The sequence below is a fragment of the Corvus moneduloides genome, chromosome 11, assembly GCF_009650955.1.
Source record: "Corvus moneduloides isolate bCorMon1 chromosome 11, bCorMon1.pri, whole genome shotgun sequence".
Lineage (NCBI taxonomy): Eukaryota > Metazoa > Chordata > Aves > Passeriformes > Corvidae > Corvus > Corvus moneduloides.
Window position 1 is genome coordinate 10,065,040 of NC_045486.1, and position 26,908 is coordinate 10,091,947.

The 26,908-nt window shown below is 44.4% G+C and overlaps 1 protein-coding gene across 3 annotated transcripts; it reads left to right on the plus strand.

Annotated features, from left to right (window-relative positions):
* The first annotated feature begins 555 nt into the window (after window positions 1-555).
* CCDC36 (coiled-coil domain containing 36) lies at window positions 556-25,775 on the plus strand. 3 transcript variants are annotated; one of them, XM_032121134.1, is made up of 7 exons: window positions 556-3,723; window positions 11,138-11,297; window positions 12,651-12,808; window positions 14,633-14,681; window positions 15,313-15,400; window positions 22,578-22,681; window positions 23,445-25,775. In XM_032121134.1, exons 1-7 carry the CDS (start codon window positions 3,668-3,670, stop codon window positions 24,765-24,767), a joined length of 1,938 nt encoding a protein of 645 aa, XP_031977025.1. In that variant the 5' UTR covers window positions 556-3,667; the 3' UTR covers window positions 24,768-25,775. The 3 variants fall into 3 exon arrangements, with proteins under 3 accessions (XP_031977025.1, XP_031977027.1, XP_031977026.1); XM_032121135.1 differs by lacking the exon at window positions 556-3,723 and adding an exon at window positions 6,703-6,938; XM_032121136.1 differs by lacking the exon at window positions 23,445-25,775 and having other exon boundaries at window positions 22,578-22,834.
* The last annotated feature ends 1,133 nt before the right edge of the window (window positions 25,776-26,908 follow it).

Below are 26,908 nucleotides of genomic sequence, written 5' to 3' on the forward strand. Positions count from 1 at the left end.
ATGAGGAAAAGATATGAGGAATAGGAATAACAGCTCTTTACTATTTTATATATATCTCTATGTGTATAACAAGGCAAACAAACAGCAATAACTCTGGCAGTAACAGCGAACAATCACAAACCCAGTGCCAGCCTTCTCGGCTGTCGGGCCCTTTCCCCTCGGGTGCAGTTCCGCTCGCAGCCGGCAGGGGCGCTGGCGGCTCCCGGTGAGCAGGGCAGGTGCGATGGTTCCCCCGCGGCTGCAGGGGGCGCTCCGGAGCGAGCTCGGGGAGCACGCGGCACCGGTGCCCTGGGATCCCGGGAAGGGATGGGACAAAGGCTCCACAAACCCCTGGGCAGCCGATCCCGGTGTCCGGCCGGACCGTCGGGAACAGCAGGCTGGAACGGCAGGGACGAGCACAAATCCCAGGTGGCAGACGAGATGTATCAAACTCCGGAGCTGCAGCGGGAACACTGGGAGGTCTGGGCAGGCAGGGTGTGCGGGGGCTACGAGGTAGCGAAGGCTCAAAGCAGCAACAGCCCGGATTCCAGGGGGGCAGGGAAAGGCGAGCTTGGGAATCCCAGGGTTTCTCCTTGAGGCACCCAAGCAGATGGTGAACAGGTTCCTCTTTTAGTGAGGTGGGGTGTTAGGGTCCCAGTGCAACAGCCGCTCCAGTGAGCAAGCTCCACTCACGGTAGAAGGAAGGCAGCCGAAAGCAGAAGCCCGCAGTGCTGACGAAATCCCTCCACAACGACGGCAGCATCCCTCCATCCCAACGCTGAGAACACCAGCCCACCCGGGGTGTACCCAATCCCCAGGTGAAAGAGAGTAGCCAGTTGGACCCCTCCCTCGTCTTTTTGTTTTTCTTAAACACCCAGTAATTTGTTGACCTGGCAACATACATGGGAAAAGTTATTTAAGAGAAAAAGAAAACAGGAGAACTCCTAAAAACCCCAACAAGCAGTAAGGCTGATGATCCCTGCCCACAGGGGTTTGCCCCTCGTCAGCAGCACTTTGCCTCCTGTGCACGCACTTTCCTGGCACATTGACCCACCGGAGTGCCTTTTGGCTTGGCTCCTCTACCCGAGTGGAACAGAAATCTGTGACCTCTCATTAAGCATAGATTTCTCATTCTTTTCTATCTCCGCTTTTGAGTACAAGACCAGAATCCCATTTGAATGAGGGGAGAAAAGTTACCAAGAAAATGTCCAAGGACATCTCTGGGATGGAGAGATGAAGGTCCTGACCACTTTTGCAGACTAACATGTTATTAGTGTTCTAACATGAAGAACTCCTGTGAGTTTCTAATGAAATGTGCTATGAAGTTAAAGAAGTTGAGTGATGTACCGAGCATATTGCTGTCTATCTCCTGGAAGCTTCTGCTAATTTTTACTAAAGGAAAGACTACAAGGATCTGGCCACCCTCCCTAATGCTGGAAGCACAGACTGTTATTTCAGATATAAGGAGAGCTATGAGCTAGCGCTTGGCAACGTGGTTAATCTCCCCAGAGCATGTTATGGACGGGGGAGATGGAAATGGAGGTAGCTGTCAGACCTATAATTAAAAAAATATGTTTCCATATAGAAATTTATTTCCGTTGTCAGGAGAGATGGAAATACAAAAATCTCATTTATCGTATTCCACAAACTCACTAGATGTTCACACCAGAAGGCTCCAGCCACATCAGAAATAGGAATAGCTCTTTCTAAGTACTTAAAATAACACCTCGAGCCTTATCATCAGTGCGCACAGCACCGGCAATTCCGTTTCTAATGGCAGTGGAAGTATTGTAAATGGGTACAGGACTCTACAATCTCTTCTGCAGGTAGATCTGGGCCAACTTTTCAATCGTGAGCAATAAAATGGTGGAAAATCACTGTTTATGATGCAGTGCCATATAGGACCTGGATGCACAGCAGGGCTCTTGGCAGCAGTGCCATGCACTGGCCTGTACTACAGAGCTGTAGGCAGTTCAGGAGCAGAACAAGGCTTTTATTTACTCAAAAGGTGCAATAAACATCAACATTTCCATCAGCTTGGCTCTCTAGAGGAAGGTTTGCTTTCCAGCCCACGGCTGCCTTGGACAGCCCAGCCACTACCCTATCCCTGAACACGTCCTAGAAAATGAACCTGTCAGAGTCTTCTCATTTAGCTGGGAGGTATCAAGCTGCCTTGATTAATCCAAGCTACTTAAACCAACGCTAGTGCTATAATGTCAAGCAAAAACAATGCCGTGAAGTCACTCCAATAAGCTTTTTATGGGTAAAAGGCCAGAATTTAATTTTTTTATCTGAAGTGAAAGCTTTATTTACATAGGATTTGATTAGGAAACCAGATATATGCATCAAGAAAGCCATTGTTTTGACACCCCTGAGCTCCGGGTTGCCTTAATACTAAAGGCAAAAGAGAGTAAAGGGGAATGTAAATAATTCCCCTGATCTATTAATGAATTTATGTCAACCTTATTTCTGCGGTGGTTTAGTGCTTATGGAGTATTTTCAGAGCCAGGAAACAAACATTTTAACTAGTATTGAAATAGTTTTGAATTAAAGGAGGAAAAAACAGGCAAGCAAGCATGCCTGATTTACATTCCTAAACATGGGGGTTATGGAACCATAAGGCAAAAAATCCAGTAAAACTATATTTGAGAATGTTTCTCTGGGGAATGTTTAGATTATGGTTATTTTTGTCATATTTCTGATGGGTGAAATTAAATCCTTCTGCATTTCTGCCAGAGGTATTTACATGAGAGACTACACAGCCTCTGGAAATGAAGGAAATGGGTGCTGTGGCTGCCATGCTCCCATGGGAACAATCCTCAGTGTGCCAGGTTCCAAGCTTTCAGCTTTCTCTTCCTCCCAGTGCCCTGTGATGACCCCCTGTGCCCAGGGCTATGCTTCCAGATGAAGGACAAGGACTGGCTTGCAGAGTGACTGGAGCTGGGGCTGATTCTGAGTCCGTGGACACAGGGTGAGATCCAGAGACCCTCCAGCCTCAGGGTGAGATCCAGAGACCCTCAGCCCTGAGGTGACCACAGGGACCCTCAGCTCCAGGAAAGGAGCCAGCGACACTCAGTCCCAGGGTGACCCCAGGGACCTTCATAGGACCTCAAGGCATCTCAAGCCTCAGGGTGAGGTCCAGGGGCCTCCAGCCTTAAGGTGAAATCCAGGGACCCTCAGCCCCGAACTGATCCCAGGGACCCGCCGCCTTGAGGTGAAATCCAGGGACCCTCAGCCCTGGGGTGAGACCCAGGGACCCCCAGGCCTCTCAAGTCTCAGAGTGCAACCCAGGAACTCTCAGCTTGGGGTGACCCCAAGGACCCTTGGGCCCAGATTGACCCCAGGGACCCCCAGGCCTGGGGTGAGGCCCAGGGACTGCCCCAGGGCACTGAGGCCCCTCAGGCCCCACAAGGTGGGCAGGCCCAGTGGTCGGCTGCATCCCAGCCCTGTGGAGGGCCCCAGGCCAGGCCTGCCCTGGGCCTGCAGGGCCATGTCCCCCTGGGCTGTCCCCACATCCACAGGACACAGGTGACACTGCCCTGAGAGGGGCTGGCCATCTTCTTCCATCTCCCTCCTCCCTGCAGGGTACTGTGACACTATGGCTGCTGCTGGTGGGGAGAGGCCGTGAGGGTCAGAGCCATGGTGTTGGCTGGGGGCTCCCTGCCGGGGTGTCAGCCCTGAGAACAACATGAACTTCAACATCTGGAACATCAAGGAGATGCTGAGCACACCGACAACCCTTGGGTGAGCATGAGTGGGGGGAGATGGAGACGGGTTGGGGTGTGAAACCAAACACTTGGCAGGGGAGAAGGCAGTGAAGTGAAACATGCCCAGAACTGATCTGTGGCTAATTAGGGAAATGTAATGGGAATTCATTAGCCTACCCTGGAATCCTGTTTATGCCCCCAGCCTGCCAGCACTGCCATAGATCCATCATTGCTGGGAATCTAAAAATCAGCATCAGCTGGAAGCTGTACCCTTGTCCATTCAGGGTGTGTTTGGAGAAACCCTGTAAGCTGTCCTCGTCTCATTAGATAAGTTAAGTGTTCCTCTTGCCTGTGCAGAGGACAGATAGAATGAATCGTGATGTGCAATATTATTGCACATTATGTAACTCAAAAATTATTCCATATCCTGAATTTATACACATGCCTTGCTTTTTTCCCAGCAGAAGCCAAAGAGCAGCTAGAACTCCCCACATCTACAATCTGCAGTGAAACAACAAATATTCAGATGTAAACATCTGGAGGGCAAATATGTAAGACAAGCTGCATTTTGTACTTCAGAGCATCCTTTGTATCACAAGGCTAAAAAAGGCAGTGGGATTCATCCTCTGTTTGACTCCAGAGAAGCTAATTGACGAATTTGGTGCTCTGAGCCTCTGTTAGTTAAATAGCCCACTTACATAACTAACTTATTCAAATTCACAGTTTTAGTCATACTGTCTCTTTGGCCAGATGTTACCACAATGATGGATGATAATGAAAACATAATAGTCATTTTCTTACCCATTATAAAAATGCTTGTCATAGATATGAATTAATTAAATTTTGTACAGATGCAGGGGGCAAAGGGGAGCCAATTCAGGGAAAAATGTATTTATATCTGTCATAGTTTTGTCTTTATAATTGTGTGTTGCTTCACTCTATTGTCTTCTTGGTACCTGCAGATTCATTTTGTTTGGTTTTTGGGGGGTATGTTAGTTTTCACTAAGTTGTTCCTAAGTTTGAAAACCTGTGACTTTCTTTCTGCTCAGAGACTGAGGAGGGGAAAATTAGAGAATATATTAAAAAGACATAATATTATATATAAAATATATAATTACACTTTTATATTATATACAAGATATATAAGATACATTTTTAAAATATATTAATAATTCTGTGGAGTTGTGCCATAGGGAAGGAAATGAGTGGAAGAAGCACAGATGCCTGTTTGGAAAGGGATCACTTGAATTTCTTCCTCCTCCAAAGTAGCCTATCACCTACAATGTCTTCCCTTGTAACTCATTAATTAATACAGGAAGAAAATATAGGCAAGATTTTAGCACCCACTTCTCAGCATTCCACATTTTTTGCAAGTGAGTTCAAAAGGGTCAAATAGGGCATAAAACATTACTGGAAATGCAGCTGGGTTTTGGCAGGAGGTAAGAAGAGGGAGAAAATTTTCTGTGGACAATTAACTTTTTCAAAAGGAAAGAAAAGTTTCCCACAGGAACACGTGAATGTGTGTGTGTATTTGAAATAGGGGGGAAAGGTGTTGATTACTTTTCCCTCGCTCATTTCTATTACTAGAAACCTTTCCCACCACAGCAGGGTATGCTGTTTAATCCCCAGAAAACTCTTTCAGGGAGCTTTAGAAATGAAACATAAAATCAGCGTATAATCTAGGCAGAGTATGACTCACTCTGTGAGTTCTGTGCAAGTTTGAGTCAGGGTGTTACTTCTGAGAGCAGCTGCCACCAGGTCCCCAGGAAATGCAGAGCTCCAGTGATGCATTGCTCTCACGGCCACAGCTCTGCACAAGCCCAAAACTGCTCTGGGTTTTATTTGTTATCTGTCAGAGACACAAGTGCTTCTCTGCAACACTAACAGCCTGAGAAATAGGGTGTGGGCAACCAAAGTCCCTGTTCCACCTGGTTTTATATATGAATATTGGCATAATAGAGATACTAGAAATACAGCAGAGGGAAGATTATCAGGTTAGACAATAATATCAGGGTGCCAGTTATTTTAGAGGGTGGAAGGGTGCCACATGACAGCTATACTGGGAAAGCTTAGGCTTAGTTGAAGTATATTGACAAAGGACACAGTTTTTATGGATTGAAATGCCAGCCTTCATTAGAGAAAGTGCCACATTAGAGCAGTGCTGCCGCCTGCCCAGCTAGGAGGGCTGGCAGAAGATCACAGATGATGCAAGAACAGCAGCCACAAAAGCAGTGATGTTTCAATCAGCCTTTGATTGACTGGATAAGCATCACAGGGGTGTGATGCTGAAAGTAGATTTTCAGACACCATCAACACCTGCCTTGACCACAGAGCTCGCAGGGGAAGAGACATATCTTGCCTTGGCCCTGAGCTGAGCACAAGACCCATGTTCAGGCTATTTACTCTTGTAGTGCTACCACGAGAGTGGCAGTAGGGAACTGGAGTCAGTATCTGCAGGAGCAGCAGAAGCCAAAAAATCCACTACTGTTAATTAAAAAAAAAAAAAAAAAGACACTGGAATAGTAATAAGAAACCTCATTAAAAAATAAATTAAACTGTGCAGCCAGAAGGGTTAAATGCTTGCCTGAGGCAGAAAGATTATTTAGACTTGATTATTTAGATTCGGTATTGAAGTTATGAGAAATTTCTTGTACCATGAGAAAAGAAGTAACTTGCTAAATGCATAAAAGCTACTCATATACTGACTTCCAAAGACATCAGAAGCAGAGAGCCTGCCAGAGAGTGTGTAAGGCCAAGAAATTATGAAAATATTAAAGAGGCATTCAAAACAGATGCTTGAAGTTAAAGCCTACTTGGGCCACTACTCTCTACAATTTATTTCTGCTGTTGAGAATAGCTTCCAAGTTTAATAACCTCATTCAATCCATTATCCCATGAAATTCCATCCTACATCACAAGGTCACATATTTTGAAGTTGCATGTAGGTCCAAAAACAAGCAGAAACTGAAGGAGACAGCCAGGACAAAGACCAGGAGAGCAGCTGTAAAATTCCAGAGCCTCACAGGAATGAGAAACCAGGGCTGTAAGTGCAGGCTGGAAGATGGCTTCAGGCTAGAGAGGGGAGTGGCAAAATTATCCCTGTCTCCAGATGCCTAACTTTTAGTATGGTTGGGGATGCATTTTGTGGGAGCAAACAGGGCTGCTCTACAAAAATCCCAATCTCCCCTTCAGGAAAAGGCTCTGTTATAACAGGCAACCAGCTCAGGACAAAGGGCTAACATGGATTCCAAGGTAAGGAGGGCAGTATTGAATCACAGCTGAATGAATAATGAATAAACTCATAGAAAGCAAAAATGACCTTGAGAAATTAAAATAAAACCAGAGGGATTTTGAACCTGAAATCTGGAAACTGGAGGCAGTGTTTGAGCTGAATAACTGAGAGGGATTTCATCGTGGTTAATGCATTAGGGCCAGTGCCAGAATCTGTTTGTAAAAATTCCTTTTAGGATGTGGTGCAAATTATTTGCGGCAAGCAGGTCCTGCCATTCCAGAGGACAGGAAGCAGAAGAATAATTTTTTACTGTGACTGTTTCCAGTGAAGAGATGGCAAATGGCTGGAGGCTGCAATAGCAGCTAAAACTCCTTGATTTAAACTCCTCCAGCTCCCCTGCACCCAAGGCCAAGGCTGATCCTTGCTCATTTGCTGAGCACATTGACACATTGGGAGGCAGCTGATAGTGGGGATGAGAGCAGTACAGCAGAACTAGAGACAGTTCCTATAGATACAGGCTAAAGCCAGGAGGAAGAGCAGGTGAACTGTAGCTCCTAGAAAGTGAATTGGATTTGCTGTGATTCAGCCCTAGCCCCTAAATGAGGAGGAGCAGAAAGGGCTGTGAGATTTTCTAGAGGGGAACCAGGAGAAGAGAGACTTTATGGCACTGATCTTACTCAAGACACTGCTACTATGAGAGAAAGATCTCTTCTTTGGGAAAGAGGCTTTACTGCACTTTGAAGAAATGTGTCAGAAAGGTGTAAGTGAGCTTCACCCACAGTGCCTGAGAAGAAGAGGAATGTTGGCACAGGTTCAGTGGGGATGACAGAACCAGAGAGAATCACTTATAGCAGCACTGCAGATAAATGTTGTGTTGCAAATTGTAGAAGTCTCAGTTTGCTTTTTCAAATTACTCTTAAACCTTGGTGTTGGCACATAAGGATGGATCCAAACAGCAGAATATGAATACCAGTTTTAAAAAAAGATTGATGAGGCCTGTGACAATTTACAGTTATGAAGTTTTAGTTTGTCAATGTCCCTAGAACATCTAGGAAACACAAGAAGAGAGTAATTATTGCATACCATGTTTGTTTTGAGGCAAGGCAGAACCTTTGAATGAAAGGTGAATGTTTGCATGTGATTGTGCTAAAATATTTGGAGTGAAAATGAGAAAAGTAGAAAAATGAAAGAAGCTCCCGAAAGCTCTAACTCCTCCTATAAAGGGTGAATTTCCACTGGCAACAGGGAAACAGAGACTGTGAAGATCTAACTGACCCGCCAGATATGCAGAACGCTGCAGATTTTTTAGATCACATTCATATCACATGAAAGGGTTGGAGTTGCCAATATTGCAATACTTTGCATTGAGTTAGGTGGGAAAATGAAATCATACCATCAGTCAGCAGAGGATGATTTACCATTTTTTGGAGCTGTCAAGAACTTGTTTTACATATCTAAAGTTTATTTTGCTTTGTATGCATATGCTAGTGCCAGTACCAAAGAAATGTTATGGGCACCAACACATGGATGATTTGAGGCATGGCTCATGTTAGCAGACAGCTAAAAATTCTCCTGGGGTAAACTATTGCATCAACTTAGGAGGGACTGCTAACTGGGATTGCATACCTGGGATGTTTCCTCGCTGTTTATGGGAAAGGGTTTATATTTAGGACAGAACATGCATCTCTGCATCTCAGGCATTCTGAAGGGAGTGGTCAGGTGGTTAGAAGAGCAGGAATTGCCTGATCATGGATCTGATCCCGCATGTGATCACGGTTGTCTGATCTCTCCGTCAGGGACATGCCTGGGTCAAGCATGGCCAGGCTGATGGCTTGCCCAGATGGTCTTGTTAGTAAATTAATTGCCAGCAGTGTTAAGCAAGGGAGAAAGAAATCCATTGCTCAGGGGAATGAGTGTATTCAAAAGAGACATCTGTTTCACCTCCCCCTCCAATTTGCAGAAGTGCCATCATACCTAAACCAACTGCTGAGGTAGTGGACTTTAGACAGAAAAATTGGGCTCCAGAGCAGCCAACAGCTGTCTTTGGTTGTAGTGCAGAGTAAGCCTAGGAGGTCACTTGGCTCATAAAGTCCTCTCAGCTCAATACTCCTCATAAAATTTTTGTTATAAGAATCTTGTGCTTTGGGTATTGAATAACACAAAGGATCTGAGAAAACAAGCATATATGTGGGGTATGATATTCACCACTTGTACTAGACGCTTTCAAAGGGGTGCTTTATCAGGACAGTAAAGCATCTAAAGATTATAAAAACCCTTCCTCAAACTAAGAGGGAGCTTTTTTTTGGCTGGAAGACAGGAGGATTTAGAAACTGGTGCAGGAGATGTGCTGCTCACATTGCCGGCAGGGGTTCTGCCTGTGTGCAGTCATGGCAGCCCATGTGCTCGCATGTCTCCCCCACATACTGGCTGTAGATTAAGAAAATTTATATTTTTTACAAAGCTTCACTGAGATGGAAGCAAGAAGCTGTGCAAGTAAAACTGTATTCAGATTTTTTTCTTAGCAGATTTGGAGTCCAAACAGGGATCAAGGGAGAAGTTTTGAATTCAGACAGACTTATCAGGCTTTTTGAGAATCCAGAAACCCATACCTCATCTATTTTTGCCTGCAGCTCAATGTATGCAGTGAGCTTAAAGCCAAAAGTATTAATATGATATTGTCAGTGACACTACTGTATAATGGAGACTGAGCAGTTCAAGTACTGCTGCTAAATCCTTTCCCTGTTGTGTCTATATATTTGGCCTCCTTCCAAAACTGGGGATTAACCAAACATGTGACTGTTAATAAATGTTGGGGCGATCATCTCTTGTTATACACATGAATTATTCTCCTGTTCCTTCTCCCTTACTTGTATCATTTAATATGGAAGAAAAATCTTGTGTAAAATTTTCATTAATTATTTTCATTAATTTTGGTCTCTAGTTCCCAGCTCCAAAGGCAGCAACATATCTCTCCATCCTGGTAGCTCAAAAAAAGCAAGAACTGAGAATATAAACCTGGCCCAGCTTTTTTTGTGTTTGGTCCTAACCTAAACACTCTGCCTTGTGGATGTGAAGCAATGGAATAGTGATCATTTAGACAGAAAGACGGTAGATTTAGATTGATTATTATGAAAACATTCTTTCCTGTGAGGGTGATGAGGCACTGGCACAGGTTGCCCAGAGAAGCTGTGGGTACCCCATCTCTGAAAATGTTCGCCAGGAGGGATGAGACTTTGAGTGGCGTGGTACAGTGGAAGATGTCCCTGCTCATGGCAAGAGGGTTGGAACTAGGTGATCTTTAAAGTCCCTTCTAACCCAAACCATTCTACAATTCTTTGTGAAAAATAAAAGAAGTCTTTTGTATATATTTTTGCTACCAAAAAATTGAAACCAGCCTCCAACACAATGAGAAGCAGTGCAGCTGTGCAGGGAAACGTTTGTCTGAGATAAGCTGGTCCTGTGCCATGAGCCTAGTCTGTAAAGCAGGAGAGGAGTATAAGAGTGTTTCTGAAGAGGAGTAGAATCAGAGTAACACAGCACAAAATCAAGGGTATCTTGAAAAGATTTGAGTAATGCTCAAGGGAAATAAAAGTGCTTTTGAGTAGCATGTTAATATATTTGAAGTATTTCCAACAATTCAGATCAGTTCATCCAGCCATATGCTACCTCTATTAATTTGTTGTTCTACTGTGTCAGACTTAAGGCATGTGGAGAATAAATGCCCAAGAAATGTCAACTATTAGTCAGAAAGTTTTATTCTGTTGGAACTGCCTTCCCATTAATTGAAGCAACACCTGAGTTACAATAGAAATTGTTACCCAGAGTAGCTGAAAGGGAGAGGTCCAGCACTTGCTATGAGCCCAAGGTGTCTCTTTAACTAAGACTGATTGACAAGGCAGGTAGGATGAGCTGTGTTAGATGCCCAGTCCTGGGTTTGGTCTTCTGTCTGCAGGACATGCTGGAGAAACACCTTCACTCCTATAAGGTGAATGTGGAGCTACCACACTCTGTGTGGATGTGGTAGTTTAAGGTAACCCATCTGGTTTATCTTAGAATTCAACCATATGCCATTGTAGGAACAGCACCTTCGAAGCAGAGAGTAAAAATTAACATGCTGGAGTGGGCCACGATCAAGCAGTTCCAGCAGGACATGTAGGGAATTCTGTTTGGCTTTTTAATTGCTCCAGACTCATTCACATCCCTCTCTGCACCATTTCAGGCCTAATAAGATTTCCATGAGGAACAGCACCGCCAGTGACTACTCGAGTCTGAGTGATTCTCAGCTGCTCTTCGGCTCCCAGTTCTGCCCGGAGAATGTGCAGCCGGCAGCAGCACCTCTGGAGCTGGGCTCGCAGCTGGGACAGCAGAACTCCCAGGATGTGAGTCTCCCTCTCAATCAGCCCTGTGCAGGCACACATCCACCACTCAAAGTTAATGGAAAATGCTGAAATCAGGTGGTAACATTTGCTAATGTCAGTAACTGCTGAAATCAAGCTATCTTCTTCCTACATACACATACTTACTGTGACAAGACAAAGTAGCAGCCTGGTCAGATGAAAACCTGGTATTTATAACAGATTGCTATAAATTATTATTGAGATAGGTATTATTTTCTTCAATCACATTTTTTGAGTTACTAAAATAATATGAAATTATTCTCAAGCTAATGTCTTTAGGCCACCTACCTAGCCAAGGTAGAATATTACATCTATTTTTCTTTCAAAAATGTTGTGTTTCACTTCCTTAGCTTTCCAGAAGAATGACAGCGCTACTCAGTGTTTGCTTCCCTGCACTGACAATGACCTTGTTGCATTGTTGTTATGGCAGATGTTTGGATGATTTTGGATAGGGATGAAGAGTTTCTACACTCACAATGTTCCTCCTACAGCTCATGGTTTCTGATGTTACCAGCCTCCACTAAAATAGTTCCTGCACTGCTAACAGAGAGCACTGGATCTGAATAAACACACCTGGAGCAAAGATTAGTAAAGAGCAGTGGTGCCAGCTTGGAGGCCCCAGGCTGTCCTTCAGCTCCAGATGCTATCTGCTGTCCTATGCATTTTGCCTAGGAGCAGTTTTCATCAGACACAAAGTAGGAAATTCACTTTTCACGATTAAAAAAATTAATGGAATTTGCATTCTCTTATGTTTTAAGGAAAAGGCATTTCCATTTTGGTCACACAGTGTCTGGAAATTTTGTAGAATGAAGCTTTCATATTAATATTAAATTTCTTTGAAAATGTGTATTGAAGAATGTGAAAAACTCATCTACAGTCTGTTGATGTTGCTAGTTGGCAGCAAAATGATGTCATCCACCAGGAAATTCAATGGGATTTTTTTAGATTCCTGTACAGGCAGATTCTCCTGACAACTTGAACTTTTTCACAATTCCAGGAACACTGGAATTCATTTATAGTCTCTGTCTTGAGCATAGAAGGGAAAAAGCCCTGCACACCTCATAATTGTAGCAAACTGAAAATCCTCAAGATGAGAGAAAAGCCTGCATCTGGAGGAATTCGGGCTGGGTCTCAGTTCCACAGGGAGCTGATCTAACTAGGCACACTAAATGGGGCATAATCTCACTAAATTCTTAATCTCCTCATCCAATCTAATCTGTCATGCCCAATCACTGTGATCTCTGTCTGCAAAGCACTGGATAAACAAATGGTTTCTTCTAATTAATGTTCTGATTATTTTTGTACTTCAACATTTTTCTTTTGTTTGTGTCACAGAGTGAGCCCAGTATTTTTACCAAATACCAGACAAAACCACAGTTATTTGATGAAGAAACAAGAGAAAAATGTTCACTTAATTTTGGTGCAGGAAGAGTGAAAAGTGTCTTGGAAAATTTTGAAGTGAATAAGAACAAAATAAAGGACAAATATGACCGGTATGTAGACATCCATTGGAAATTCTTTCCATGCTGGTGGTTATCATTCCCTGCAGCTCCTTCTTCCCCTCTTACAAATCATACATGACATAGCTGTATATTTCTCCAAGAAGAATATTTTCAGGTTTTAAATAATTTCTAATTGGAACGAGTCGCAAGGTAAGAGAATAGGGTTTATTGGCAATTTATGTAACACATTCAGCCATAAGCCCCATGGAACAGCAAAACTCTAACCTGAATTTATCTTTGTCCTTCTTTATCTAATCAGCATTGTTTCTTTTTTCTGTATTGGTTCTCTGTGAAAACCCTTATTTTTCAAAATTTTATAGGCTATGTGGGGACTGATAAAAGGAACTCTGAGCATGGCCTTCACATTTGGGCCAGATGAGGGGATTGCCAAACACACGTTTGCAGGTTGCATCTTTATAAGCATGCACATATCTCTAGAATTTTATTTCCATACAAGATTTTTATGTATTGTTTTTTTGATAACAGAAAAATGTTTTTTGCTAATGTGATTTGCATCTGCTCTTTGTCAGATGTCAAGAATTACATGTACCTGTAGGTCCTGAAGGCCTTTAAGGAACAAGCCAGTGATTTGAAGCTCAAAAATGAAATATGGCAAAATCCCCAGTGCACCTATAAATAATTCTTAGCACTGTACGTTTTGTAATGTAACATCCGAAGTGAAGGGTGTTTTTATTAAAAGCCTTTGATCAAATCTGGCTATGTATCTCTTCTGCCTTTTCAATGGGCACTATGTTTCTGATAAGGCAAAATTTGATTCTCTATTGCCTATTAGAGGAAGATTTTTGTAATGAAATAAGAAAGTAGTTTTAAATGTTTAGGCATCACTCATAATTATTCTTTATTTTTTCTTTAAATGGATTATGCTCCTTCCTACACTCCAGACTTGCTCCCAGATTAGAAGCCTGTTTATAGAAATAACTATATTATCTTTGCAAAGATAAGTGTATAATTTATCAATTTGTATCCCCCGCAAGTTTGACTAAGAAAATTAGTATCTTCCTTCCCATAAGTCTAGAGAGATTTCAGAAGCACTGCCTAATTCTCATAACTAGATTCTACCTGGCCTCTGCATATTTTTGGCTGTTGTAATTTAGATCACTCAAATGATTGACTTAAAATGACCTGAATCTTCAGACAGGAAAAAGTTATCACTTTGCTTAGCAACCATCCGTGCATTTTGGTGTGGCAGGTTAATCATGAATATAGCCTGGTTCCTGATAGGCTGGCTCAACTTAAAAGGACAGATAACAGCAACCACAGGCATAATCTCAGGAGGAAAGGATTTGCAGTATTTGTTCTTCCTGGCCTGGGCTTTGTTGATGCTGAAGCTTTTCCCATGTTTTTCCCACAGTTATTTTAGTCCAAACACAATATCCATGTATCGCAGCAACTGGCACGTCACCACACAGGCTGGGTCCTTCCGGAGCAGATAACATGGCGATCACACCCCAGCAGCTAATGGACAGTTGTGCAAATACCAATTAAAAATTTGAGAGAGGCACCAAAAATCTGAGAGTAAAAACCCCATAACTTCATGTAGATGACATACATGGGCATTTGTGTATATGTATTTTTTTCTTACTTTGCATTGCAGAGTCCGTGTTTTCCTAAAACAACTGAAGTGACTTCAAAGGGTTATGCCCCCTGAAGAAATCATGTTTCCATGCTTACATTACATACTACACTATGCCTTGCAGTGTTTCCTGACTCATTTTTACAGTAATCTTATCAATTTTTGTACACTTCATTAACTTATATTTCTGGTTCATACTTGTTGGTTTTTTTCCATTTTAGTGAAGTCCTAAGCTCCTTTATTTCCAGCATCAAAGACAGGCTTCAAGAGGTAAGTTACTTCAAATTCAGGATATAAAACAGTGAAGAGTTAGAAATAATACAGACCATTCAGTGTTCACTTTCTCTCCTTTACTATGTTGATATCTAAAATATTACATTTAGCACTCAAATACTTTAAACCAACAATTATAAGGTTTTTTGCATAAACCATTCACTTTGTGGCCTTAGGGTCAAGGTCTTTGGGGACTTGATTCAGAATTTCTCTGGGTCTCTGGAGCAAAAACAAGCTGTAGTGGCCATCTGCAAATACCAGGGTTTTTTTCCTTCTGCCTGAAGAAAGCAGTCTACTCTCAGGATTAGTCCCTGTGGTCTGAAGGTAAAGGTCTCTCCCCCACCCCTTCTATAATTAATTTTATTAGTTATTATTAGTCCTATTTTAGAGATCAGTATCTCTTTTTTGAAATATTTTCGGATTTCATGAGCCTTTTGAGCCATCCCAGATCTTCTTTGGGGTTGCAACCAGCAGCTGGACAAATTGTTTCAAATGACAGATAAACAACCATTTTCAGGCTGCTCCATTCCATGAGTTGCAATCATTGTTCTGTGGCATCTGAGGCTGTGATTTTGCAAACAAAGAAAATTGAATATTTTGATTTTCCCATTGACCTTTGTTTTTGCAGCTGCAAGTGGGCTTCGAGAAGTTTGAAGAAATGTTCGATTCTAAAAACAAATCCATTTTGGTTTGCCTAGAAACCCTTTTCAAGACAAGTAAGTCCTTCCGGTGTTCGTGTTGACAGCAGAGGGCACAGTCAACCTGCCAAATGTCACCAGTCTGCAGGCTGGGGTGAGCTGGGCAAGTCATGCCACTCACAGCTGCTCTCCCTAAGGGAGGAGAGAAAATAAGACTTATCCATGCCATGGACTTGTCAAGTTTTTCCATTCCTACTCTCTCATTTTTTCCCTTTCTCTGCCCTCTTGTACTTAGGTGTTGCATGGTTAGACACTGTGCTCGAATAGATAAACACAATCTCTGGTTTTGTGTTTTGCCCGGAGTACGGTCATTTTTAGACCATCTGGAGTACTAATGGAATACACAGTAAAAATAACTTAGGTATTTATATCCTGAGCATCCAGTTTCAGTTTTTAGGGCTTTCTCAGATTTTCATTTGTTACTTTGTGGTGTTCCATTACTCCTCTGTGCTTGAAGCGATTAAGTTTTGGATGTAAACAAAACTAGTACTACTCATTTCTTGAATGAGAAGCACATAGTGAAGCACACTATTGCCATGACAAAAAAGTGACCTCCAGAAAAGCTAGTAATGTAAAATACTTTTGAACAACTCTGTCTCTGGAGTGGCTAATCACAGAAATCTTCACTGAGGGAAAACGCTTCAAGAAATTGTTTGTAATTTAGCTTAGATCTGAGCCTTTGAGAGTACATTAATTTTTAATGCTGGTATGATACTTTATCAACACCCTGTCAGGACTGCTCAGAGCTTGCTCTGCTCTGTGCAAGGACAAGAGGCCATTTTCAATATACACAAGAAACGTTAAATGAGTTATATCTTGTGAGATGAAGGCAGCAGATCTTCGCAAAAGCACAATAACATTCAGTGTGGCAAACTGTGGCTTCCACAAAGCACATCTTTGACAGATACCCTTTAAATCAACAGAGCTCTCTCAGGCAAAAAGAGTGGATTCTGATGCATTCTGCAGGAGGCCATGATAGGCTGTACATTTGAAATACCAATCTTGTTGTACTAAGAACACTCCTTTGCTGTGCTTGGCAAGTGCTCTTGGTGGGACCCTAATGTAAACAAGAATCTGGCTGCTTTGGCCAGCACAGCAAGTTCCCTATTACAGATTTTCCCATCTCCTAATTACTTCAGTGCCTCAACTTGTCCACTCTGCAGCAGGACTTTGCCTAATTTCTCACACCTCATGCGCAGACGTTGTTGTCATGGCACTGAAAATCAAATCTATTGTTCATGACTCCCCCTCTTCATTCCATACCATTTACTCAGCTGTCCTGTTTCCTCTCCATATCCATTTTAAATGAATGTGCCTTGAATGAAATGAGAAACCTCCCAGAGGTGCATACTGCTAGATTTTCAAAGCAATTGAAAAGAAAAATTGGTACTTTCTGTAATGCATCATGCTGCAGAATGTTGAATATATAATGAAAATCATCACATGCTGCACAATGTTGATCTTTTTATGTTTCTGGGAAGTTCATCCATCACTGGTTAATTGCAGATAAACACTGTCATTTGACTGATAACACAGTGATGCATAATTAAGTTCCCACTAAATAGATACCTATGCTAGTGCCTTGAAAAGAGGCAATTCCCTTGAAGAACTGGTATAAAATTCCAAAACTCAGGTGATAAAGAGCTAAATTCAGAGCAAATAAAGTTCTGAATGCCAGTGAGTGATGATACAGTACCTTGGGATGCGGGTGACATGGCAGAGACATGTTAAATCATTGGCAGTGGAGTATTTCACAGGCAGGAGAGGAATGCAGAAGATGAAGAGAACCAGTGCATCAGGACATTCCAACAGCTCTGAAAACCAAAGGCAGGTGGGACTTGAAATCAAGTCTGTCTTCATTAAAGATTATAAGGAGTATCACAGGCTGCATTTTTAGCAGTGGGTAGCAAGCACAGTTGGCATAGTCTGCATAGCCACCAGGAGAGAACAAAACAGAAAATATTTTTCAAAATGTATTTCCAAAGTGTTTCCAAATGCTGTTGGACTGGCATGCTCTGTGCAGGAAGATTTTAAAGAATGTTCTCTTTTGAGTGTTTATCCATATGTGCTTGCTCACAGTGGTAGAGCTGTGTCTGGCACTGGAGATCAGACAAGGTTTGGCTGAGCAGCTTCCACAGAAGCACAAGGGCTCTGTGTCTAGCTCACATCTTGGTGTGCGGTGCACAGGGATGCAAAGAGGCAGGCAGACCCTGTGGCCTCAGTTCTTCCACCTTATATACATACAGTTTCTGTCGTTGACTTGCCCACTCATCATTTGCTCTGTCCTTCGGATTTCTACTCCTGTAGATCATTTCTTTTCATATTTTTCACATTTTAATTTATATACCTGCACTTCTATCAAAGCCTTCTATTTTTTAATACAAATGCCGATTTTCACCACTCAGCCCTCTCTGCACTGCTTTGCTGTTCTGCCATCTGGTAGATCCAGCTGTGACAGCTCAGAACAGCTGAATCCTCCACAACACCTTGTCTCCAGTGCACATGAGCAGCATCCTCCCAGCCAGCATGCCACAGGCAATCCTCTGACGCACTGCCATCAAGGGTGACAAAGTAATGTGCAATATGTCACTTACAGAGGTATGAGGTGATACCAGGTGCCTGGTGAGTGGTTTTCAAACATGACTTGCTTCCAGACTCCCCAGGCCCAGTAGCTGCTGGCAAAGTTTCCAGGGAAAATGGCTGTGTTTAAAATGAGATTTGAACTTGTACAGTATGGTCCAGACTGGGACACCCAGTTCAGACTCCCTTACATTTTGTATGGATTGAAAAGTCAAAAGGTTTGAAACTGATTTTAAAAATGTTTTTTCCATGTAGCTGCTAACTAGCCATGCAGTGACTGACAAAACTGTTGAGTTGAGGGACTTAACCAGACTCCAAAACATCTCAGCATGGATGGTGAGAGGAAGTGTGGATGTTCCAGTAGATACTGAAACTCCTCATTGTCACAGTTCAGCACTGTGTGCTGTAGCACAGGGTGAGATCAGGGGCAGCTCATCCCACAGTCCCACAATGCAGGTGCTATCTGATGTCTTGTGGAAAGGGACCCAGGCTAAGCCAGCACAAAAATGCCAGCTGACTGCTTGGAGTATATCTGAGCAGGATGCAGCCGTGACAGCCCAAATGTTTCACCCTCTGGCACAGCTCCATGGCTGCACAGGGAGAATATGCAGCGCTCTGCTGAGCTCCAGAGCTGTCTTCCCTGGCCGTGTCTCACCAGGTTTATATCATCTCCAATTTCCCCTACTGAATCTGGGCGTGGGGGAACCAACCTTCTTCCAAACTGTTATTTAAAGCCTCTGTGCTGTTAGTGCAAGTCTCAGGATGAGCTGCATAGATGATGATGGAGAGACATCAGAAGCAGTTGCTGTTTAATATTCCTAGGCTGGGAGGCTCCCTTGACTGCTCAGGCTGTAGTTCTCAGCTGCTGGGAGTGCAGCTGCACCCGGGTACAGGCTGATTTGCAGGGAGGTCTCTGCAGCACAGGGTGGCAGCCCTACCCCAAGGTCCTTCAGCCTTTTATCTCATGCCAGATTTCATATTCCAAATGTTATTATTGTAAACAGTAGCATCCGAAGACAAGGGTACAGCAAATCAAAACACAGCGATGTTTCAGTTTGTAAAAAACTACTTTGTTTAAATTACCTCAAGAGAGGCACAAGTCTGTGCATAAGTCACCCATTAACTGAGTAAAGATTTTCTGTCTGTGATCAAGTTATTGAATAACTATCTGCTGCAGGGTTTATTTGAAGAAAAGCTCTGAAGCAGCCCTTCTTGATCATGTTCAAAGACAAGAGACCTAACTTAACAGGGTCCTTGATCTGATCTAATTTGGCCATCTCAACACCTGGTTTTTTTAAGTCTCTATTAATGCTCATTTTTACTTTGTTTATTAGTGTTTGACAAGTCTGAACACTCCTCTGGGTACAGAAGCAGGGAGGGAAGGAGAGTGCCCCTCCTCTCTACTGAGGGTTTTTTCTGCAGAATACTCCTACACGTACAAATGAAACGCATTCAAAAGGCTGGCTGCTGGTTGCTTGCCTGCAGCATGCTGTGCTGAGTCAAATGTATGTGCAGATCACAAGCCCAGTGGATGCAGGACTATTTTTAGACAGAGGATACTATGTTGAAGAAGAATAGGCAGACTAGGGAAACCAGAAAGTTTTAAAAATAATTCTGAGCTAAAATTAAGCATATGAGGAAGAGCAGCAAGATAAGGTAAGCTTGCAGATGCTGCCCTTTCTGTATCTTCACTATGTAGACCTGGAAGGTGATAAAGTGACATGGAAGGAGTTTGTTCCCTTAGTCACTGCTGCTTTCCTTCGCTTTGTAGGTTGGCAGGCTCCCCAAAAACCTGCTCTCAGATTGCTGGTAGCCCTTGTGTCTAACCAGAGAGATGAAAAGGCCCACTCAAACATTCACTCCCCTGTTACAAACCCATTCTGCAAGTCATAGATTTCCAGGTTTCTAAAACAGTCTAAATCTGTCAGAGAAAGACACTAGAAGATTAAAAACAACAACCAAATTGTCTGCAACAGCATATTGTTTGAAATATGTGCAGATAATCCTCATAAATCAGCCAAGCTCCTACAGAGAAAAAGGCAAAGCCATGTGGTGATGTTCATCCTGAAATAATGCAGAAATTCCACTCGACCCCAAGTCTGGGAGATGGTTTTAATTCAATGTGTGTGAGGAAGATGCATGGATGAGGCAACTGCGAGATTCCTTCTCTCAGATGACAGCTGTGTGCACTGTGCCCAAGCAGGGTGCCTTCATATGAGGCAAAGTTAAAAACACAGCTGGGAACAGGGGATTCCTGGTGCCAGGAGGTGCCATTCCCTATGTCTATCCCTGAGCGGCGCCTCCAGCCCTCTGCCACTCCACACTTCGGCTTTGCGTGGCTGAATGAGACAAACACTTTCAATCTCCTTTCATAAGAGGAGATTACCATGTAAGCACTTAATTAACTTGTAGCTTTCCTCTGCCCATGTCTCAGTTCAATCTCTTTCTTTCCTTGCACATAGATAGCTGGGAAGGCGTATGGGCTTCCTGACATCCTGGGGTGCACAGCAGTTCTGTCAGCCAGAGCTGGTGCACCACCACACACCACACTGCCCTGTCTCACCTGTAGCCTCTGGTGCTGGCATTTGCATCCTTGTGTCACTTGCTAGTTAACTGAATGCCCTTTGGCTTTTGCACTCAGGTGACTACAGCAGATTTTAAGCATATTTGGCTCATGAGAAGGCCTTGACAAGCACCTTTCAGAGCTCCCTTGTCCCTCATGACACCCTGCTCAAGAGCTGATATTTTCCCTTTAGTTGGGGCTTATTTTTTAAGTTTCCCGTTATTTTTTCTCCTTTTTTTTTTTTTAATATTACATTACAACTTCCACTGAAAAGCTTTGTTTGAATCTACAGAAAGGCCACTGTGTTGTCTTTGTCAAAGAAGTCGCCTGCCTTGTCTTAGTGCATTAAATCACAATCCACCTTTTATAAAATCATGTCCCATCTTATTCCATTTCCCTCCATATCTTCAAGTACTTTTCTCCTAAAAGTCTGTTCTAAAACCTCGCACCATATGAGAACAAATTACTAAGCCCATAATTGCTCAGATTTTTTTCCTTTCTTCCTTCCCAAATTTTTAGAACATCCCTGTTTTTTTCACAGAAGCAAAGCCTATACAATCACTTTCTGCCTGCCACTCCCTAATAGCTTTTAGCTCTTTAACCAATTCCAACTACAGTTTGACAGAAGGGCACAGCTCACTAAGATAATTAAGTCCCTGAAAGCTTAATGAAAATAGCTGAGCAGGAGGAGAAGGGATCCCCAGTGCCCTGCAGCTCTGCAGCCTATGAGCACAGCACTGTGGGGCAAGAGGTGCTCAGCAAGGAGCTGAGATAAACACTGGTGAGCAGGAACAGCTTCAGATGGGCTCTCAGCTCCTCTGACACCAAAGTCAATCAAACACCTTGGATCTGTAGCAAAAGTAGATTCATTAATTGCACAGCTCTTGTAGCCACTTGTTGAAATGTAGGTTTTATTCTGATTTTTCTCAGGTACGCAGTGCTGCTCCAGCACTCCAGGGTTTCAGCTCTCCTGGCCCATTGGTTTGGCAGTGGTTTAATTCAGCAAGAGTGCTTTGGATCCTCTTTTCTGCCGACCAGCCAACATTCCACACCATCTGCACACACCTTCCTGCACCCTTCACAGGAAAGACCAGACGTGTTTAGCTCTTTCTCTCCACTCTTTCTCAGCTCTTTCTCTCTGTCCTAATTTACGATTTATAGGAGACTTCCAAAGGATTGCTAAAGATTTTTCATCTCCACACACACTGCAAACTGTGTTCCCATCCTATAGCATAGCAGGCACAGCAGTGGTTCCTATAAGAGTAATTTAAGCTGTATGGGGGGAGTTATATTCTTATCCCATCATATAACACAAATCCCTGGGGTTTTATCAGTTTTTCAACAAGACTGACTGAAGCCAAGAGCAACTTGCTCCAATTTAAAACCCTCCCAGGGAGCCTGTGCCTCCACAGGACACTGCTGGGGCCCCCACTACCAAGTAGGGGGCTCAGGTGGTTTCTGACCCCATCTCTTCCCATGACCAGCAAATGGAAATTCCAATTCTTTGCACACTCCTTCATCATTTCCCTCTATTCGTTCCAGCAGTTTTCCTTCAGTTTTTAGCCTCCTGTGCATTTTTGACACAGTTTCTCTGGTTGCACTTCTTAGCCATTAACCTCTTACACCTCCATCCTGTTTACCATCACCTGGTTGCATCAGAGTGTTGGTTATGCGGGGATGGATCAGCTATACTGGGGTCCCCCTGCCTTGGCCATGCCTGTTGTGCACCTGGCAGACAACGAAGCCTCAGCCTTCCCTGTGCTGAGCCTACCAAATTCTGCAGCTTTGCACAGCCTCCCTTCTCCAGCTGCCATGTTAACAGAGTGCAGTAAAGGAGGTTTGGCCTATGTGCAGCATCTTACAAATTTCAAGTGCCTTTCATTAAACATCCCCCCCCATTGTCCACTGCTCAGGGTTTGGGGAGATCACAGCAGGAGAATCATGTGGTGATTCATGCCAAGCCATGCAGGAAGTAGCAATAGTATTGATAGTACTTTATTCACATTTACAAATGAAAAACCAAATGTGTTTTTTATTGATTTCCCTGTTTAGTGGAAGATGCTCTTCAAAGTCACTGCAGCTTGGTGCTGAAAGCTTTGACAGATAAAAGCCAAATGGAGCAGGCACTGCTGGAGATGGAGAGGAGACTTGCAGCCGTAAGTGAAGAAATTAATCTTTTATTCTGAATCCTCATTCTGAATTTCTCCTGCTTCTTCAAAATACTGAATATTAAATTGCCTTCGAATGGTGGATTATAAAGCAGACTGCTCCTGTTATAATGAAAGAGGAAAGACATATTAAATGCTAATTCCAGGCCAGTTACTGACAGAGGCTTACCCAAGAGCTGGCTAACAGTGCTGTAAGCTCTGATGAAGCCCTGGTCAGCAAGAGAAGCCAACAGTGCCTTGTTGTGGCAGGCCGTGATGGAGCACTCCCTGCTTCCTCACCTGACACATGCCTTCGCTGGAGGAGGTGGTGCAGTGCATGTCTGTGAGGGGTGAGCACCTCACAGAAGTGCAGCACCTTGTCCCTTCAGCCAGGTGTTTTCCAGGGGGAGGAAAAAAGACATGAAAAGAAAACAAAGTGGATGTCAGAGACATGAGAATGAACTGTCGAAGACCTCCTGAACAGGTCTGGTTTCTCCGAAGGCCCTGCTGCAGGATTTGGCAAGGATGTGTCACACCAGCATGTGAGAAGGCAGTGCTCCTAGGAGAGGGGGTACACAGTGGGTTAGGGGGATGCTCCAGTCCCAAACCTCTCACCTTTATGGGACAGTTTGAGGATACGTATTACACAGGAAGATACAAATTGCTAATCTTCATGTCAATACCAAACTGACACATGGTACCTAAAACTTTATTACTCTTGTGCCTTTTTGTGGGTTTTTTACTGCTTCTGCTCTGCTTTTTGCTTCCCTAGAAAGATGTGGAGATTTTGGATATGAAATCCAGTATCCAGCTGCTGAAGGAGGGCCTGGAGTCTCTGCCAGCCCAGATGAATGACCAGTTCCTGAAAGTGTGTAAAGAGCTTGGCTTCCAGAAGCTCTGTAATACCTCAGCTGAGCAGCACATGCTTGTGTCTAGTGCCAGCCTGCCCCCTCACATGACAGATAAGTCTGTCCAGACATCCCCTGGGCTGCACCAGCACTGTGTCCTGAGTGAGGAGCACCCACACTGGCCATGCTGCCCAGGGAGGGGAGTTTGCAGCTGCTCAGGCCGGTCTCATTTCCCCTGTGTGACAGTGGGGCAGCAACACGGAGACTCCCCTGGAAGGAACCAGGTTACTGGAGATGGCACATCTAAGGGTGACATAAACCCAGCCTCAGGAGACAAAGCCAGCCCCATTGCTACAGCAGCCTGTGGCAGAGCAAACACCTTTTTGCAGGAGGTGAAATACAGCTTGGAGACACAGAGCTCTGCTGCCCATCCTTGCATGTGCTGTGCTGGCAGACACTTTCTGGGGAGTAGTCAGAAGAAACACTGTCCTGTGCTCCCAGAAGTGCCTCCTCCAACCCCACTGAGGAAGGCGTTCAAGAGAGGCACTCAAGGGTTTGAACCACTGACACCATCACAGCAGCAGCAGCAGCCTCAAGTTTGCCACCATTCTGCACAGAAAGTGACACCTGGGCAAAGATACAGCAACTGGTCCACAGACCACGAGGTGAAGGCAGCTGTAGGGAACAAAACAAAACAGAGTCCTGGAAGGATGTCCTGGAAAAAAGCAATAGGGAGAAAGAAAACGTACTCCACTAAGAGGAAAGGCGAACACTCTGGATGTGCTGACAGTGGGATGAAGCAGAGGAAGGCAAATGGGACTATTGACCTGGAAAGCTCCAGAAAAAATTGCCTTCCCAGATACTTGGTTGATCTCAATTCAGAAAACTCTGACCCAGTTTTTGCAGCTCCCCATCAGCAGATCCTCAGCAGTGCTCAGCTGGGGCTTACAAAGAATTTCCCACCAGTGCCGTGCTCTGATAAAAGCCTGCAACAACTTGCAAGCAGAAGAAAGAGAAGTCTCGAAATTAAAAAAAGAGTGGATGTTTCCAGTGTAAGAAGGTATCTCTTGGATTCCTCTCCTGAGGAGGATGTACTTTCCCTGTGTAGCACAACAGGTGTAAAGCAAATTAGCTGCTTCAGCCTCCAAAGCCCCTCAAGCTCCAAGAAACCACATCCTGTCAATCCGCTGGCTCAGCAGAACACAGCCTGTTGCTCTTTACTGTTTGATTGTGATTCTTCTGATTGAAGGGGTTTATTTCATGCTCAGAGCCCTTAGTGCAGGATGACCATTTCAGTTGCAGTTTATTCCTCTAGGTGTGTTACCTGCTTAGTCAGAGGCAAGACTCAGGCCTGGATGCTTGAAGTGCTGTTGCCCAGTTTGAGATATTATAAGGGACTATGTGGGGTTTGAGCAGGGCTCTGCCCTGGTTTGGAAAGCTGAGGGGATCTATATTGCTTTCCTTGCCCACTCCCAGCAGAGATACCATGGGCTTGAGTTACCAAAGTATTTACACAGCAGGGAAGTACCTGACATTCCCAGGGAGGAGAGGGCTGGCAGAGCAGACGGTCAGGCCAGTCATATTTGGCACTGAGATCTACTGGAAACTCCTCACCTAGATCGATATAATGCTATCTCTGTGGCCAGAAGCTTCACTCTGTTTCTCACTCGTAGTATCTCTGTCACTTTGTTGTGTAAAAGTTCAGGTTTTTAGTAGAATAGTGTTGTTCTGGTTGATTTTGATCAGGTTCAGATTTGTCTCGGGAGTTGTTTGTGACCTTTGGGCAGGGACAGGTTTAACTGAGGAAAACCAAACCCCAGCGTCTCAGGTTCCTCCATTATTGTATCTCTTCTCCTTACAGGCTGATATTCCTTGGTTTCAGAGATTCCAGGAAGTTATTTTGTTTCTACTTTATTTGTCTTTTGTATCTCTTGGCTGATTACAGAATTTTCAAGGGCAGTGGTTCTCAGAGACCAAAGATACAGCAGGCAGATCCAGCAGATGAGATGCTGGACAGTCCGAATTCCCACAGACCAACTCTTTTCAGGGTACCCAGCTGTGACTGTGGGCAGCTCCCACTGCTTTGGGCATTTGTGTCACGTTTGATTTTTGGTCTGAAATGTTACCAGCAAAAGAAGCATTTTGGTGTTGACAAAACCATATTGCCACAAATCCAAATTATCCAGCTTTGTCATCCCGAGGGAAATGGCTGGGATCCCTTTTTTTCTGGCTTAAATAAACTCATCTTCAGCAAAGCCCAGTGCCTCTGTTTTGGTTTTTTGGGAGAGGCAGAGGCCTGTTCTAGCAGGAGAACCGGCAGTTGCTCTTTAGCTGTTTAACTCCCCTGGATTGTGGAATTGGAAGGATTCCTTTTTTAGCTCCTCTCTGATGTTTAAAGATGGAAACCTTCACCCTTCCAGCTTAACATTGGTCCAGTGATGTTAATTAGCAAGGAGAAGGGGGGGTGGAGGGGGGACAGTCAGATATGGGGAGCCCCCAGAGCTTGGGACCCCCCTGTCAGTGAAGGGGGCTGGTGATGGCTGCCAGCAGCAGTGGCTGTTCGTTCCCATTGCCCTTGTGTACTCGCCTCCCCAGCAGCCCCAGCACGGCCTTTACTGGGCAAAACCCGTTCGGTGGGCTTGCCACCCCGTGTGCTTTGGGATCGGCGAGGACGAGTGCAGGTCTCTGTGCAGCCCCTGGCCTTGTTGCAGGGAGCTCGGCAGCACATGGCTGAGCTTGGAGGGACCTCTGGAGGTGTCTGTTGCAAGCCCCTGTGCAGAGGCAGTGTGGAGACTGGCTCCTTGGCACCCCGAGATGGAGCATCAGTGCCATGGGGTGCAACACAGGGCTGCCCTGGGGACCCCTGCAGCTCCCTGCCACACGCAAAACCTGGAACATAGCACAAAACAAAATCCCTGGAGATGGAGGTGTAACAGCAACAGCAGCCAACAATGCGTCCCCGTGTGTAGGACCACTTCCCTGGTGAATGGGATGAAGCCCCGGGGTGCCACCCTAGCCCCACAGCCCCTCTGTGTGTTCCCACTCAGGGTCTCCTCCAGGGTTTTAGCTGCCAACAAGAGCATTTGTCCCAATATGGCTGTGACAATGGCAGCTCCTCTCCCAGTCTTGCTGGACAAAAATGGAAGCATGCAGGCTGCCTGGCAGCAGACCTCCCAGACACTCTGCTTGCACCCTGGCGGAGCTGGTCCTGCCTCCCAGCCTATACTCCCAGATCACTGTCACTGGCTCCTTCCTGGAACAGCCATACCCCAGGTATGTGTGGTTTCTCCTGGCCTTTGCCTTCATGGAGCTGCCAGTAGCCATGTTTGTAGTGGTCTTGTCCCACCCTTCAACCAGGGAAGGTGCCAGGGTGGTTCCACCTGCAGCA